The sequence below is a fragment of the Varanus komodoensis genome, unplaced genomic scaffold (assembly GCF_004798865.1).
Source record: "Varanus komodoensis strain SLA01 unplaced genomic scaffold, ASM479886v1 scaffold30, whole genome shotgun sequence".
NCBI classification, from domain to species: domain Eukaryota; kingdom Metazoa; phylum Chordata; class Lepidosauria; order Squamata; family Varanidae; genus Varanus; species Varanus komodoensis.
The window spans coordinates 8450032-8468596 of record NW_025335762.1 but is presented as its reverse complement, the minus strand read 5'-3'; the positions used below and the strand labels follow the sequence as shown (position 1 = coordinate 8468596).

At 41.6% G+C, this 18565-nt stretch overlaps 1 protein-coding gene across 1 annotated transcript in view; it reads left to right on the top strand.

Annotated features, from left to right (window-relative positions):
• The window catches only part of UNC5D (unc-5 netrin receptor D), a 207579-nt gene that overhangs the window by 153905 nt on the left and 35109 nt on the right, over positions 1–18565 (top strand). Inside the window, exon 11 of the mRNA XM_044437388.1 lies at positions 2849–2933. Coding sequence (XP_044293323.1) covers positions 2849–2933 — 85 coding nt within the window. The remainder of the gene's footprint in view (positions 1–2848; positions 2934–18565) is intronic.

The window sequence follows — 18565 nt, the reverse complement described above, 5'->3', positions numbered from 1 at the left end:
GGGGGGGGGGGGCATTCCGAATTCATCCACCAGGGCGGTGCTGCCGCCCTGAGGGCTCGTCTGGACGCTGGAACTAGAGCAGAACTTGCTGAGTGCAGCTGTTTGCGGGAGCTCCTCCCTCACTGCACTGGCTGCCGACATGCCAGGGCAACTTCTTTTATATTGTTATTTATTTTATATTGTTATTTTTATATTGTTATTTTTGTATTTTATTTTATGTTGTGAGCTGCCCCGAGGCTTCGGCGAATGGGGCGGCATAGAAATGTTTTAATAAAAAATAATAATAATAATAATAATAATAATAATAATAATAATAATAATTGCCTGAGGGAGAATGCCCAGTTGGGCTATGGTTGTGCATGTTCCTGGATTCATTTTTATATGCAAAATAATATGAATCTCATAATAGGCTGCTCTCTTTTCACAGGAGACACAAAAGGCTGTCAGGGTAGCAGGTGTTCTTCCCTTTCTTTCTTAATCAAAGCTAACTGCTGGAGTGGCATGTCAAAATAGAAGCCTGGCCCTTGAGCATCCATCCAACTATTTGATGAAATCATTTTTTTTCGCCCTGTGAAATGCAATTGTTTTTTTCTTCAATGACACAGGTTTTCTGAGTCATTCAGACATTGTACTTGACTCATGTGTGCTCTTGTGGATCAAAACAGCAACCAAAACTGTGCCAACCAAGGGCAATGGCAACTCATACACAAAAAGTGCAAATAGTCATGAATTTACATTGTACATTACAGGCAAGAGTTTAGCCTTCAGGGCACCTTGCTCTTTACAAGACCAATTGCTTTCCCCTTTAAATTACAGGTTTCTGGCCCTTCTTCACCATGCAATTGTACCTTACTTGATTGTCTACAGCAGTAGTACTAGGTAATATTAAACCGTTCTGTAAACCAGGACAATATGTCATTCAAATGAGGTTATAACCTGTACAATCCAGCATTACATTCTTAAATTGGTATCCAGCCCTTTGACCACAGGTCACAAATTGGACAACTTAGCCCCTGAGGAATTTCCCTGTATTGTATAAGAGTTTATTCTATATGGACCATCGCATCATATTTTTGAGAAGTGCCCCAAAATGCTTTCCTAGAAGATCTATATAAGGCATAAATCAAGTAAATAGGATGAGTGATTCAACATTGCCAGACCCCACAGAGGTCTTCCTTCAAATGTGTGTTTATATGTGAGATTAGCCAAAACTGTTTCCATAAGAAAAGCATTTGTGCACATGACATTGGCCAATAAATCCATTGTCTGAAAGTGGAGTGAACAGCGAAGTCTTTTGAAATCTAAAAAATCTCAAGGGAAGGTTTTTCTGAAAAGGTAACATTAAATAAAAAGAGAACATTCTTAAGATTAGACTCACAAAAGATGATGCTTGGAATTCTTTGTTCAAAAGCCCATTTTGTAAAGAGTGTTAGCACTCAGTTACAAAAACGGCTTTCAAAATGTGTTTGGCTTGGAGCAAATCTGAGCTAATCATGCTGTGATCAGAATTATGCCTTACAAAAACCAGATGCTGGTGTGTCCTGGACCTAGTAAGCGGAATAGTGATGTTGCTCAAGACATTAGAAAAATGGTGCAGTCACAAGCAAACTGTCTTGAAGGTGGAGTGAACAATCAGTGTGCTGCTTCTTACCCGAAGTCAGGCGAAGCTATAGGAAGGATATGATTTTATTATGTTCTCATTGCTATTATTATGTTGCATTTATACCCCACTTTGTTTCCTTTTGCAAGGGTCCCTGGGTGGCTTACATAGCTCTATTTCACAAGCAACAGTCCTGTGAGGTAGTTTAGTTGACAGTGAATGACTGGCCCAGAAACACCCAGTGAGCTTCAGGACTGAGTTTGGACTAGAACCTGGAACTCCCAGGTCCCCAGTCCTTCAAAATGAACCTAGTCATAGCTTACAATTTTCCTCAGATGCCCTATTTTATTTCCATCACCAATAGGGCCTCCAAGGAAGAATGCTTGCTTAAGAGTTGATCTATATTCTTCCCATTTTCTTTTGGATGTTGGCAAAATGAGAAAGTTATGGATCCTGCAGATCCAAGTCCTCCCACAGCACACTCAGAAAGTATGTCCTTCTATGGCTGAGATAAGCTCAGTCTGGGAAATCTATTGGGTATATCAATACAGCAAGGTCAATGGCAGGCTGACATCAGGAGCACGGTTTTACCAGGTAAGAAAAGAGCTGTCTAAACTAAGTCAAACATTAAAAGGCAACCAAAATGAGGCACAACCCAAGGAAATGTATCTTAGCAAGGATCCATGTAACAGCAGCACAAGAAACCAATCCAAACCAGAAGCAAGGTCAGAAAATTTAGGTCTTTCCCAGGGGACATCTAACTCCAAAAGATTGCTGGTGGTGATGTTCCAATTCTTTCCTTCCAAAATTGCCATCAAATTCTTTCTGAATACAAACTTCCAAGAGATTTCTCTTTTCTTTTGTTCTGTGTTTTCAAAAAGCAGTATGGAAATGGACTTATGAAATTTGCCAAACAAAACCAAACTTTACTAGTGTATGCTGAAAACCCACCTCCATCTGGTACTTTCTGAACACTTCACACAAAAGGAACTTAATCTTACCTAAGTCCTTGATGAGTGATTGCAGTACAAGCATTGTGGTATACTTAATGCCTACAAATTGGAACATGGACCATGTTATACAATCATTTGGAGGATGATGGAGAAAATGCACGTATTGAAGCCATTATGAGTTGCACTGCACCGAAGCCATTATGTACCTTCAGTCTAACACTTTGCTGAAACTGTGATTCTCTCTACTTTCAGCAGAGATTTGGAATCCTGTCGAGTAACACTTATTTTGTTGCAGGTGTTAGCCTGCTGATCCCTCATGGTGCTATTCCTGAAGAAACATCTTGGGAAATCTATCTTGCCATCAACCAAGGTGAATCCAGGTAAGGCAGGGGCCAAAAAGAAAAAGTGCAAATGCTTTCTATTTAAAACCAAACTTCTATTCTAATATTGCTTGGACCAGTTCTTTCCCCTCACTTGGCCAGCCTTTGCATTAGCTTCTGCCATTTACTGCCTTTGATACATTTTCCTCTGAGTGCCTTTCTATGTTTGAACTTTGGTTCAGAGACATGGCTCTGTACTTCCGGCAATGTGTGCTGGTTGCCCCTTCCCTTCCACTGTTGTCTGACACCTGCCACAGATGTCCTTGTTACAGCTCCGTGTGGGCACTGGATTTATTATGTTCATGCTCCTCATGGTCACTGTTTGTAGGGTGCAGTGGGATATACATTTGTCTGGTGCACTTAAATAACCCCAAGCAGTGGGCACCATATTTGCAAGCTTCCCTCCATTCCACCTTCATGATTTGCCTTTAAAACCTGAGAAGATAAAGTCTACTTGGAATATTTCTTTGTTCCTTTTTGATCACAAAAGGCAGCTCTCTGTGGGGCGAATCAGTGCTGGATCCATAAACCCTTTTAGACACAGAATATTGTGACTCTCAGTTGCTTCCTGTCAGAGCTTTGTTCTGCTGGGTGCGTCCCAGAGATCAGAAGAAGAATTTGTGCCCAGGAGAATGGAAAATGCAAACACTGAGACCATCTTATGCTTTTTGCATACATCTCTGAACTCTCTAGGTGCTGAGACAAAAGTAACACGGCTAAGATTTTTCTTAAAATGAACAAACACCCCAAAAGTGAAATATTTAGATTTAAGAGCTCAGAAGACTAAACTTATCTGACATTTTCTTTAAGAAGACTGTGCATGTGTGCATGAGAAGGAGATGGAGATGGAGAGGGAGAGATGGCAGTGAATTCTGATGCCTGGAGATATTTTCCAAACATAATCTGAAACCTTTTCCAGCCTTTTTCCCCCTCTGATAGTTCATCTCTATTGCAAGACCTTTCATATTGCATCCCCATCTGCTGCTGTTGCTTTTTGATCATTTTCAATGAAAGATTAAGATATGTGAATGAAAAGAGGCAAAAACACAAGGAAGAACCCAGCTGTTTCATCTGCAAGAACTTGGTAGAAGCAAATTAAAACAGGTTAATTAAATAGAAGGAGCACATACTTTGCCTGCTGCTTTACTTCTGTTGGCTAAATGTGGGGAGAGCTAGCCAGACCAAAAGAATTGTCATAGAGAGATTTGCTTCCTGAAACACTGCAGGATTTGCTTCCTGAAAATCAAACAAAACCAGCTTTAATTAGAATGCCACACAGTCTTTCCTTTTCAAAGACTTGAGACAACTGTGATATGTGGTTTGACTCCCTTAGTACAAAATGTAGCTAAAGTTATCTTTACTGATGTGCAGGGGAATAGAGAATCAATTTTATAGTTAACATGGCATAGATTTTGCCCAGCTAAGATGGCTGCCAGAAAGCGTCATCTTGTGTCCACGCAAAGATGTACTTGAAATCCACATCTGAGTCAGTGGTGTCAGAACCAAATGTTTGAGGCCTTCTTTGTGGTAGCACCCAAATTATGGAATTTCTTCCCTAAAGAGGTGAGATTAGCCCCAAGCTTGCTCAGTTATAGGTGGGTAGCAGAACCTTCCGTTTCATGCAGCTCTCATTGGTTTTTAAATTAAGGTCGACTCGGGTGTACCCTCGCAGGAAACAGGCATAGATGCCAAATGACTATTTTGCCTCTTTTCATACTATGAAAAGCTCTGGAGTCCCTAGATAGGGATGGGAGGGTGGTGGCCATGCAACATGGTTTCCAGAAAAACAGGTCCTGCAAGATGAAACTTGTGGAATTCTATGACAAGGTTTTGAGGTGGCTAGACAGAGGGCATGCAGTGGATGTGGTTTACCTGAATTTTAGCAAGGCCTTCGACAAAGTGACACATGATTTCCTGGTTGAGAAATTGAGGAGCTTTAGGATAGACCAATGTGCCGTCCGATGAATTAGAGCATGGCTGATGGACTGAAAGCAGGGGTTACTATTAAAGGGGAATCATCAGGATGGCAGACGGTGACAAGCAGGGTCCCCCAGGGCTTATTCCTGGGACTCACCCTATTCAGACCTGGAGGAGGGGGTGACCAGTCTGCTGATCAGATCCACAGGGGATACTAGGATGTGGGCAGGGACTACAACTGAGCAACAGGTATTCTGGATCCAAAAGGATCTGGACTTGTGTGCCGGCCCCTCCCCTCACTACTCCACCTTCTGGGACCACCTGTGTGCTCCTCCCTTCCCTGGACACCTGTGAGAGTGGACCCTGGGGGTGGAGCAGGGCCGGAGCATTCATCTCACTGGCTGCAGCATAGATCCAGTGGCCTTGGGCCAGTGACTGAAGTGCGTATGCCATTTGGGGCCAGGTGGGGCTGGGCTGAACCGGGGTCTCTGTTGGTTTACTGTAAGAGATGCAGTTGGGCTGGTCAGTTTTTATATGTTTTTGGGTCTGAGGCTTTTGCAAGCAGGCTCTATTTTTATTACATAGCATCCAAGTTTTATTAGTTTTAACTTGCTGGTTTTAATTGTTGGGGAGTTCCTGGGGATCAGATTGGCGCCCCCATTAGAGTGGTTATGAGCAAGGGAAGATATGGCATTGGGGATCTAACATGTCTTTACAGAAGAAGGAGGGACTGATGGCTGGTATCTGTCCCCTCTTCTGGTTCCTCCTCCAGACTTGGTGCTGCTGCTGCTGCTGCTGAACACCAGGTCAGTCCAAAACAAAACATCTCTCATCCACAATTTAATTTAAGTTTGCCTCCAAAGTGTGCTGATATTTCATGATTGCAGTCCCTGTGGTACTAAAACAAACAAATAAATGGAAGTTCAACATTTACAGACTGAGTTGGCTGAGCTTCACAAAACTCTTCTTAGATTAACTCTTAAAGTATACAAGTTCTACTTTTGAAAGAAAAGCAACCTCTCTCTCTCTCTCTCTCTCTCTCTCTCTCTCTCTCTCTCTCTCTCTCTCTCTGTGTGTGTGTGTGTGTGTGTGTGTGTGTGTGTGTGTGTGTGTTCTGGGCCAATCCATAATGGGCAGCATCCCTTTCTTCCATAGAATTCTCCATCCCAAGGATTTCCTTGCTTAGTAAGTACTAGACTTGGGCTGTTGCCTTTTTAACCATTTTATCTGTCAGGTGTTTTCCACTGCTCTGCTGGTATCACAGACCTGCCTTAGAAGATTCTTGCCCCACAGGCAGAATTGTAGATAGTGTAGGCATTTACCACTGCCTTCGAAAATATAGATCTCCATAAAACAGTGATCTCTAGCTTCTTCAGTAGGGAACTCCATACAGAATAACTGTCTGCTGCATGAAAATGGTAGCTACGGGTCAGAGATGTCTCATGTTCTCTTTTGATGTACTGAGTTCTCACAATGGCCTTGAGCTGTTCTTCAGTTCACTGCAGAACAGGAGACTGGTTGCAAGCCAACCAAATATTCCCAAAGCCAGCCACTACAGAACTAACCAAGGCTGTGAATTCAGGAATGGAAATGTCCGTCTGTGCTAACAAAAGCACCCTGAGATCACCCTAGCAACATACAGGTTTTGTTAAATCTGTTCTTTCAGTTTGTAGGACAACCTTCTGTCATTTGCGGCTTGGCAGAATCTTTGTGTTGAAGAATTTCATTCTAAGTGCTCTGATTTACATGTGTGCCAATGTTCCGTTGCACAAATTTTCATATTAACACAAGCTAATGTGCATTAAACCTAATGCATATTAGGTAATGGGGATTTGTGCAAATCTCTCCAAAAGTGAAACAATATTTAAAAAATCTACATGCCTCTTCAACTCCTTCACTTTTCATACTGTGGCCTACAGAAGTTTTTGGTGGGTGTTGCTTTTTGTATGCAATTCTGGAATGTCTGTAGTTTGTGAGACTTGGAAAAAGCCAGTCCATTGCAGGATCCATGGGTTGGACTCAAAGGAATCTGAATTCAGTTGAATCTGTTGCAAATCTCTTCTCTGTCTTTTGTTTCAGCTGCTTTGGCACTGGCCACTGTTGGCAAAAGATGGCAACCAGCAGAGATAGCAGAGCCATTTGTAATCTCTGATTGATTTCAGTATCCACATTTGTCCACCTCATCATGCTCAAGCATTTTAGCAATCAAGTGTCATTAAAGTTTGCAGGCATTTTGTTTTCTCTTTTCCCTTGGAATTATGCGTGAGAGTCTACACATGCATAGCTGACTAGAAGGTGCATACGGAACACTTTTTCAAGGTTATTGCCTTAGTCCCCATGAAATGTTTGTTGATTGTTATGAGATTCTGTGACCTTTCCAAATGTTTGCACCTATTCCAGTCAACACTCAAAAAACCTGGCTTACTTATGTAGGAACAGTGAGAAATTGGATCCATTTTCTTTTCAGTTTGAAAGTGCCAAATTCATACTCCTTGAATCTGAACACAGAATGCATTTAGACCCTAAAGTCTGTAATGTTCAAACATTTGTGATGCAGTTTGCTAAGGAAAATGACATAAAATAAAAAATGCCTACATTTGAGAAAGTGCCTACAGATAAAATTATATTTTTGAAACCGTGCATACAAAGGGAGAATGAGTCTCAACATCTGCTGGGCAGTCCATAAATATCAAGCCAATCCCAAATCAGTCTGAATGCAGCTCACACATTGCAATATTATTCTATTTCATACCTTATTTTCTAGCTATTAATCCAGCTTCTTTCATTTCTGGGCTGTGTCTATCCCGGAACTGTGTGATCCTGATCTATTAGACTACCAGGATTGGTGGCAGCACTTTTAGCATAAAACCAGAGTGGTTTTGAGAAGCTTCCTATTTTGATGTTAACATTGTGATGGAAAATTGGGGGACTCTAAAGTTTGACTGCACATGATAGCCCCCAACCCAGGGAAATGTCTCTCCAACTGACATGACGGAACAAAGTTACGGTCTCAGAAAAAAACATGCAGGTTGCAATGGAAGAGCTGGGAATGGGATTTTTTTTTCTCTTTTGTCCAGTGAAATGCATCCACAGGTACTAGCAACCATAGAATAATGAAATGTATCTCATGGTCTTATTGCACACATACATACCCCTCTTTACTTTCTGAAAGAAAGCTTGCATGTTTCCAAAAGGCATACATCCTTCAAACCCACACCCAGTGTCCCGAGTAATACGTAGCAAAATTCTCTAACCCATGGATAATCTCTCATATTTGCCTTATGTGTGCAGAACCACGGGAGGAGCCTTTACGTGAGTGAATGATCAAGTGCATACAAAAGAAGACACACACACACATGCAGAAAGAGAGACAGAGAGAGAGAGAGGGCATGTGTGCTAAAATGCTGCCTGTAATATCCTAAAGGATGACAGAAAATTATTGTGAGGATGCCCTGTTTAGAAAGGGGAGACAGAAATACTGCCCTGCTGTGAGCACTTCCAGCGAAGCACCTCAACAATGGCCGATACTTGTTGTGGTATTAAACAATAGGACCAGTGCTATGGGAAACATGGAAAAAAAGCACTTAGACCTCTAATGCCATATTCACAGCCTTAATGCTTTGGTATTCGGCCTTCATTTCCTTCAGGCACTCTGTCTATCAGATCTAATTCCTTAAATCTATTTGTCACCTCTACTGTATATTCATCAGGGATATGATTTAGGTCATACCCGAGTGGCCTAGTGCTTTTCCCTACTTTCTTCAACTTAAGCCTAAATTTTGCAACCAGAAGCTCATGATCTGAGCCACAGTCATCTGCTGGTCTAGTTTTTACTGACTGTATACTGGAGAAGGAAATGGCAACCCACTCCAGTATCTTTGCCATGAAAACCTCACGGACAGTACCAAAAGGAATGCAGCATGCTCCACATTTAATTGCTAGAGCTGGAGAAACAGCTGCCTGACTTCCCATAGAGCAACTGCTCTCAGTGTCAACCACATCAAGGTCTAGATGGACCAGTGGTCTGATTCAGTAAAAGGCTGTTTTCTGTCTTTCTTCCTAATGGTGAATATTTTTGTACTAGAATCTTAACAGAAGATTTTTGGAGCAAGCTTTTGTCACTGCTAGCATGAATTCATGGTGATTATGTGTGAAGGTCATAGGCATCTTCTTCCAAGAACTATACAATTGGACACCACATTCTGACAGTGAAGATAGAAGTAAAACCAATTTAAACTTAGCGCTTGGTCTGCCCTTCATGATTTAAGCATCATTGATAACAATTTGTTTATTAAGGTTCAAACACTGCTCTTCTCACACTCCGTTGAATTATTTTTCAACCAAATAAACTTTTAACCAAATAAGATATCTCAATAGGTCACAAGACACAAGTGATGAGAAAAACAAAATATTATTTTGAAACAGAGGAGAGAGAGAGAAGAAATGTGCATATTTCGTAATAGCTGGACATGGCGGGGACCTTGCATGGGTGAAAAGAAAGGGGTGATGCACCAAAACAAGTGCGTGCTATAAAGCCATTTAATGTGCTCTAATTACACTTCCTGGATGTCAGTTCTTCTATTGTCAGATATTCTGGAAGAAAGAGTATGCCCTGTTAAGATGATTTATCCAGGGGGAGCGGGGAGTGGATGCCAAGTCAAAGGAGAATTGAAACAAGCTTTGGAAGCAAAGTCGATCTCCATGTACAGGCATTGTTCACGTCATTGGTGTTGCTCAAAATTGGGTAATAAGTGAAAATTGAGTCATGCAAACTGTGATACATTTCTATAACACCTTTTAATTATTAGAGTGCTTAGTATTAATTGTCACCTTAATGTTCGCAGCAGTACTACAATAGGATCAAAGATGCAGGCAGCTTCATCTACCTCTCTTTTTGTCTGTCTCTGTGAATCAGTCATTTGATTCAGAATTTTCCCCTCTATCTGCTAGGCATCAGGGGTGGATGATGATGATGATGGTGAGCTCAGGGAACCAAGATTCAAGGTGGATTCCAGGAAGTACTTCCTAACGGTTACGAACCTTAGAGTATGGAATGGGCTAGCATGAGAGGTGATTGAAGCCCCATCGGTGAGGGTATTCAAGGATAGGCTGGACAAGCACATGGTAGGCGTGTCATGAGAGGGTCCAGCTGGAGCTGACGGTCAGACTAGTTGGCCCAGGAGGTCCCTTTTCATTCGTTGTGTTTCTATGTTTTGATGATGATGATGATGGAATAGGAAGAGGAAGAGGAAACAAACAGTGCTGACCAGTGTGACACTACCACGAATGTAAACGATGGCACACTAACATCAGACTATCACATGACATTTGAATGTGTGAATCAGTAAAACTTGGGCTTGCTAAAGTTCTCTATAGGCCACCTCAAACTTTGACTTGAGTCCATAACAGAGTATGAACTTTGGTTTCATCTTTCGCAAGCATGCCTTTCCTTCCTTCCCGGCTGTGCTCATCAGTTGCAGTTGTCTTTGCAACAGCCTGCCTTTGATTCAAGCATAGTTGGTGCAATTTTCAGAGAAGGTGTTTTTACTTTTCAAGAATATTTTCCAAATGTGTACACATTGTTGTAAACTGTTTTTGTAGTTTCTTAAATCACATTGCAAGCTTGGAAATTTGCAGGCTTCGTCCACAGATTGCATTCAAGTCCATGTTTAATCTTGCAAGGTACAAAACAGTTGTGACCAGAAATGGACTAAAACTATTTTTTTATACATTTCCATTCTAGCACAACACGCTTACTAGCCAATAGGACTTGCTGGGAATGGCTTTCCAGTGAATCCAGTCATGTCAGCAAAAGTTATTGTGTTGTCATTTATGCTAGTGTAACGTAATTTACATCAGTGGTGATGTTGCACTGGATATTGTCAACAGCATACTGTATAATTCCCTCCACCTCCCCCAGCCCCCCACCCCAAATCAGGAAACACAGGTGCAAAAGCATAGTATACAATAAAGTGTAACCGTGGAATTCAAGTTAAAACTGAATGGTGATATAAAATATTAGTGTTGAAAGCTAAAGTGGAACTGAAAAGTCTTTTTATTGCCTACCTATAGCAAAGGAGAGAAGGAGGTGCTCTTCCTTCCTTTGAAAGGAATATCCAGACTTGGAGGAATGCTAGCAAAAAGGCATCCTCTCAGGTACCCTCCAACCAAACCTGTCTATGTGGTGGCTTGTACAGCAGGGCCTTCAATGGTCATCTTATGGCCGTAATCATAGAAAGGCATATATGGAAGGAGCCAGACTGGATTATGGTCTGAGAAGGGAAGATTCAGTTCCCCCTCCAGCAGCAAAGGAGTTGTACTGAGGTCAGTGTGTCTGAGAATAACCTGAGAATAAACAGAACAGAGTTCACTGGGACTTGGGTTATACCCAGGGAGCCCAAAATGGCACATCAGTCTATAACTCTGGTTTGGAAAACACTGAATTCCTATTTTTCAAAATGCCACATGCTCCTATGTAGTGCCATGGGGTTTTAATGTAATTTACAGTGCCAACTTAGGCATGTTTACTCATGAGATACTCCTGCTGTGTTAAGTAAGGTTTATTCCCAGGTAAGTGGTAAAGCCTTGCAGCCTAAATTAAGACTTTTTTCCTAGCTATTTGCTAGCATTGCTGATTCAAGGATGCTTTATAGTGATTTAATTGTTATCTCTTCCATTTCACTCTCCTAATGTTTGTAAAGTATCTAGATCATTTGGAAATGACTAAGCAGGGTACCATAGCCTAGCCATCATTAGCTTGAACGTCTTAACATGCTTCTGTTTGTTCCAGCCCAAATGGCCACATGATACATATTTACTGGATATCTTCTTCTATGCTTTATTATGCAAACAGTAATGTCAAGATCTTCAGGACAGACCAGTATGTCTAACCCTGATACCTGAAGCAAGATTAATGGGATTATCTGGTGGGGCCTCCCACACTCTGGAACTCATTGCCACACAATGGCTCACTGCTTTCCACAGGCTGACAAAGACATTTTTAGTTAGACAGGCCTTTGGCCAGAAGGTGTTATGACCATACTGTTATGATTGGTTTCATTTCTGTTTTCTTGGTAGTATTAATGTACTTGGACTTCCCATGTTCACACTGCTCCTCTTTTGTATTGTGTTGCATGAAAGGGGCGCAGAAGTGTCCCTTTCGTTAAGGCGAACTGGGAAAAAAGTCCATCCATTGTGTGGTGCACAGTCCTACCGCTTATAAAAATGATACCTGTTGAGCTAATCATCTGAAACATGGCATCCATGTTCCACATGATTAGGTCTGCAGCTGTGAAAAATTTCAGGCTGCTCTGCTACAAATCGCCGCAAGTACAGCAAGTTAAAAACGGTTGAAAACGAAACATCTTTTTACTGCAGCTTGGCATTTCATGCATTTCTTTCATTTTTGGGTGAAAACTACTGATGTATGTTATACAGGCTGGTTGAGACAGTGTGCTTTTCATTCATTTGGTGAAATTCTAGCAGCAGCTCAGGTGTTCTTTAGGCCTTTGCTTGCTTGCTGTCTCCTGCATAAAATCCTATGTTGCTTGACATTTCTTAGATAGGACAGTTAACCTACATTTACATCCTCACCTTGTGTGTGTGTGTGTGTGTGTGTATGGCACTGAGCTTAAAAATGTGACTTGACTTTAGGGGCAAATAGTGAGGTTACCAGTACAGTTTTCCGGTTCCCCTTTCGCCAGATCTGGGGCTTTTGGTAGCCAAAGAGGAAGAGCAAGCTCTTTTCCAGGGGCCTGCTGAAGTTTGCCCTTTATCATCCTCTGGATAATGTTGTGTTGCTCCTTGCTGAGAACCCAGTGTGAAATTGCTATCTCCTGAGTCAACCCCTTTAAACATAATGTCCTGAGTGCCTCTTCAGTGGTGCTATAAAATGGAAGGTAATCTGCAACCCGAGTTCAAGTGTCACAGGCACCATTCTTCCTCGTGCCTGCCTTCCTTTTAATTACATGTCATGTGGCTCACCTCAGTGTTTTCGTGTCTGTTCCACTAAGATACAATTTCCATGTATCAATACGGTCCGTGACTCGTTACAGTGGCATTTTGTCAGCCTTGCATTCAGACCAGCATCTAATTCTATGAAATGTAGGGCGGCAAGGTGATTGTCCCTGCCTGAATCTATAATATAGACCTTGTTAAAATTGGAGGCGGTGTGTGAGAAGCCAGTGTGTGCACCGCTGCAATTAAATACTGCAGCGGAGGAATGGAAGCAAAAGAAGAAACAACAGCAACGGATTGCTATGCCAAGCAAAGAGGAGTGTGTGTGTGTGTGTGTGCGTGTGCATATTTCAGATACACAGCGACAGTGTATCTGGAAAGGTTTGATGTCCATAGTTAGCACCAATGTGTGTTGACCTGCAATTAGACTTCCTTTATACAAATCTCTTCAATGTTTTGCTGCCTGTCTCCGAAAAGGGAAGATGGATTCTTCTGAAATGCATAGTTCTGCCGCAGGAGATGCCATGGCAGTGATTCTATGCACTGTTACATAGAAGTAAGGGTGCGTGGGGAATTGTGTGATTTTGACCAGGATTTACTGAGCTCTCACCTCCTGGAAGGAATGCGATCTGCAGTCAGAGTCCACACGTTCTGAGTTTGCAGCATGCTCTACAGATGCCTACCCTGCATCAAACTGCATTTGATGACATACATGCTGTTGAAAAAGAAATGGATAGATTTGGAAACTCTGCACAAATGCACTTTGATCACTTTAAGGGAGAAAAAAGGCGATACTTTAAAATGTGTGCTCTTGATACAGACAGTTGGAAAAAAGGCACACAGAAATAGTCACGAATTTTCATGTAAATCTGATTCAGAGGTGGATTATGCTTTGGGAGTTCACAGCATTTTATTGAGGCTGGGACTTGCTGATTCACACATCCTTACCTGGGACTAAATTTGCATGGACACAGTGGGGTATGCCTTTTAGCAGCATGCATAGACTCACGCTGCAAGCTCATTAAATTCAGTTCCATGTGCTTGTGCCTCATATTAAATCTGTTTTCCCATCTAGCCAGGTCTGGTCTCTTTACTTGACACCAGCTGTTGAAGGTCTCAAGCAGGCGCCTTCCCTGTCACCTGCTGCTTCATCTGTTTAACTTAGGGTGAGGGTTGGGCCTACATGTAGCCTGCAGGTGACATGAAAGCTGCTGCCAGAGACTTTGTGGCTAAAGAGTAAAGAAAGGCACTGGATTAAGTAAACAAATGGAAACAAGGATTTCAGCTGGGACTTTCTGCTTGAAAGTCACATGCCCTTCCATCAGGTCTGCCCCATGTCTTGTTTCTGGGAGCAAGCTTCTCTATCATTCCATATGCAGAACGCAAGCAGATTGGCAGTAGAGTCATCATCCAATTTTAGCAATAGGAAAGGGTTTTCCACCAAATGACAAGGCAGCAAGTTGTCTGAAAGGGGTGCAGTGGCTGAAAGAACACTGCCCTTCAACACCTTATTTCTTTCCTACTTCCAGTATTTGGTTCCTGAGAAAGCGCTCTTGCTCTGCCCCGTGACAGGCCCAGCCCTTTCTACTCCAGGGCTATGATTGTTCCCAGGTATGGAAACTGACATTTACAAGTCAAGCATCATGAATCTTAACTGGCATTGACCAGTTTATTTAGCAAGAGCAGGTGTAGATACTGAAAAGCTTTGGCACCGATGGAAAAATGCATATATTTGCATTTTTTAATTTATATGTGTTTTCAGGGAGTGTGTGTGTGTGTGAAGGAGCCTTCTATTTGCAAACAGGGAGATATGGACTTGGGAGAGGAAGGCATCTGATTTCAGAGAAAACAACCACCTTGAATCCCAAAGCTCTAGATAGCTTCAGGTTAGGTCACTTGAAGAATCATCTCTGCTCTGCTATATCTGCTTAGACCTTAAGAGCATCTTCAGTGACCTTTCTCTGTGTACCCCAGTAAATGTAATGAGTCAACAGGCTACTAAAGAGAAGGCTTTTCTGCCATGGAACTCCAAATGGAGCAACCTCCCTGAGGAGGCTTGTCCATCAACTACAGCATGGTCTTTCTGATGCCAGGTACAGAAGGCATTTTCTTCTGGATTTTAAAGTACATGTTGAGATAGAAAAAGGTCCTACATGTCCCAGAATTTCCCAGCCACCATTGCTGGCTAGAAAATATGGAATTCTTTTAAATATCTATACATAGTCTTAGTCTTCCCTTCCCCACTCCATTTTTTCCCATTAGCCTTTCTGTCACTGTATTTTCAAACCTTTACATTGCTGCTGGCTTTTACTTTGGTGTCACACTGTAGTTTTAAATTTTCAAAGTGTTATTATATGCCTGATCATGCTGTATTTTATGGTTTTACAAGTCCCTCAGGGAGTTTGTGGGAAGTATGGAAATGCAATACATAAGATGTAAACTACCTTTAAGTGGTTTAAGAAAGAGATTATGATGACGATGAAGAAAATGCATTTCTCCATCACAATGTGTCTAAATCAGTCTCAAGCACTTTCAAGTATTTCTTGATTGTCCTTTCCAAAAATTGTAATGATTAATAATTTGGAGAAAGGTTGAAAGAGCATTGCTGCTAGCCCGTCCTTTCCAGAAGCTGCTTTTTTTCTTCACAGCAAAAGCTCATTTTTCTCAATGGGGTAAATAGGCTATATGTTTTTCTGGTACATGTGTACATTTTGTGTTTTTCTGAAGTGTGCATGCAGGTGTGTGCGCACATTTCAGATCATGAAATGGTTCAAGAGGGAAAGATTAATGTCTGCCTTAATGGCACAGCCTTATTCAGGGCAGAACCCCTTTCCGTGCCCCATTCCATTGTTTTTAACTTTTAGACCCATGGGAGATCCATGGACAGTATTCCCCATAGAGCAGCCCTGGGCTCCAATAGAGGAATGACAAGGAAAGCCCAACAGGAAGTGCAACTCACTTCCCCGGTGTCCAAAAGCCAGCAGAGTGTTTTGGAGCACTGCCAAGGCATCATGGCCTTCAGCTTGTCATGAAGAGTACCAGAAATAACTGCCCTGAAGCTTCTTCCTAAAACATCCTGTAGATAAGGAATATTTGTGCTGTGAAAATGAGACTGTTTGCCTTACTAAAAATGTCCTTCCCATTTCCCTGAAGGAGGGCTGGAACTTGTGTGCACTGAAGCAGTCAAGTTCTTTAAAAACTCATGGCAAGTGGCATAGTCTTGTTCTTGGGTAAGAGAGATGGATTGATGTGTTGTTTGCCCAGGTAATTTTGGAGGTCCATGGAGAATTCCCTGCCTTATACAGGGGACCAGTGCAGACAAGATAGTAGCAATACAAGGGTTCTTTTGCTTGCTGGCATTTTGTTGCTGCATCCATATTGAAACAATTTAGTCAATAAGCTGTATCTTATATTTGACACTTTCTAAGACCAGAACCCTGGGGATTGACACAGTGGTGTTGACGGTGAATGTGAGAATTTACAAGAGGAACAAAATTTATATTTATTGATTACATTTCTACAGTGCTCATCAGCCTGAGTTCTCACTCATTCACAAAACCTGTTGAGTTTCCTGCACATGCTTAATAGATTATAATCTGTATTGACTTAATGTTAAAAATATGGCAGTGCCCGCTGGCTGTCCTTCTTGCATTAGGCCCATTGAAATGATTGGGACTTTGGTGACTCTCTTTCATTTCATCTTTTCTATTCTATTCTATTCAGACTGCCAATTGGATGCTACCCAATGTATTTAAAAGTGTAAGCTTGGTGAATTAATATATGAAAATTTCTGAACCCATTATGATTGGCTGAGGAAAGCTGAACCTCATGTTGTTTTACAAATGCTTCCTTTGACCAAATAATTTATAATATTTTCTTCAGTTCTTCCTGTGAGGAAAGGATTAATGTAAACATCTTTTTCATTCACATTTGTGTGCATGTGTGTGTGTGTGTTAAGTAGGAAAACAAATATTCTCAATTCAGCAAACCATCCTCTGATAAGGTAAAGGGGAAAAAAATTCTAATATTGATAATTCCATTTTGCAGGAATAATTAGGCCATGGTGCCTTCTACAGTTCTTTATTGTGATAAAACACCCCCTATATGTTCATGCACTCATAATTTCTAAGAGTGCTAAATGCCATGAAATTAGAATGAAGGGAAAGTCTGTTTTCTCTCCTGCCTCCCTCCATTTCTCAAGAAACAAAACAAGCTTCTGATTTTGATGGAGTCAAAAGGATTAGATCTGGTTGGTGCTTTGTTTACTCTGCACTCCAGGGAATGTTAAATACCTGCTACTATACAATGTTTTCCTTCCCTGCCTCCCTTAATAAACAGTGTCTGAGCTACCTTACAGTCCTCATGCCATGCCGGTTATTAGAATACTCTTGCTGTTTGCAGTGTGTGAGAGTTCATCTAATTAGCTGATTTCAGTTCATTTGGCATTAGATAATTCCCTCAATTGCCATATATTCATACATTATGTTCACTGGAGGGAGATGCTTCTCTGAAAGCAATGAAAGAGCTCTTTCCAGAAGAATCTTCCATTGGTCACAGCACACGGATGGTAAATTTCTACCAGGATGATGGCAGGCAACACTGCCTCCAAAGAATGAAATGAACACAGAGCCCTTTGAGATCCCTGCTGCTGCAGCTGTACCTTTCATTCCCATTTCAGGGACCATTAGAAAACATATGGAACCCCGACCAACAAATCAAGTCAACAGAAAGTAATTTGGGATAAGCATTTGGCTCCGCTGAGATGGCATGGGCACCCATGCATCAGGTTGCACTAAGGTAGCAAAGAAAATTTGCTACCCGATCAACCACAGTGAGGTAAAGCCTCAAGAAAGCAAGGCAGACAAGGGTTCTTGTCTAACAAATGCATTTTTTTGAACATTTCTATTTTCCTAACATAAACAATTACACTTAAAAGAATATGAAATAGAACAAACTAAAATGAACAAACTTGCGCAAATGCATTTTGAGAATGTGACTACAAGCTTGGGAATATGCAAACTTTACCCTTAAAATATGCTTCTGTTTTAGGTGCAAATAAGGCACATTCTGATGTTCAGCCAGTTTTACAAATGGATTCACATTCATCCCTAGTTCCTGTGCAAATTGCCTCAGCCGCACGGTTTCTAGGCCCATGAGGACCATGCGAAGGGCATAGGTGCCAAACAACTATACCTCCTGACTGTTAGAGCAATACAACAGTGGAATCCCACAGGAAGCCACCTCTGTTGCCAACATCAGGGGAGTGGGTATAAAAAGTACAGCTGCAGTGACATGAATCTCTCAGAGTTCCAGTGAACTAATTACAAGCTGAGCCTGAATTTCATGGCGTGTGAACTTCTTCCTGCTATATTTGAAAAGGACAACTTCACCCTTTTGTGTGCATTAGGAATGACAGCTGTTGGGACCAAACAACAGTTTCTTGTACTTGTGTAGGTGTTGCAGAACCTGATATTTGTCTTTTGTTCCAGTGTAACAGTATGTGGCTTCAATTCAAATCAGAACCAGCATTTCTAGGAGGAAAGGGTTAAACTGAGAGCAAAGGATTTAATTTCAGGTTTAAACCTTGCTTCCTGGAGCCCCCAGCTCCCAATCGGAATCAGAGCCCTGTGGTGCTATATGGGGTAAAAAAACTATCAGGTTGAGGCACTCCTGTGTGATGAGCAGAATTTATCTTTGTTCCAACAAGAGGCAGGTTTTGGAATGAAGAAGAGATCTATGCATCCTGATCCCCACTACTA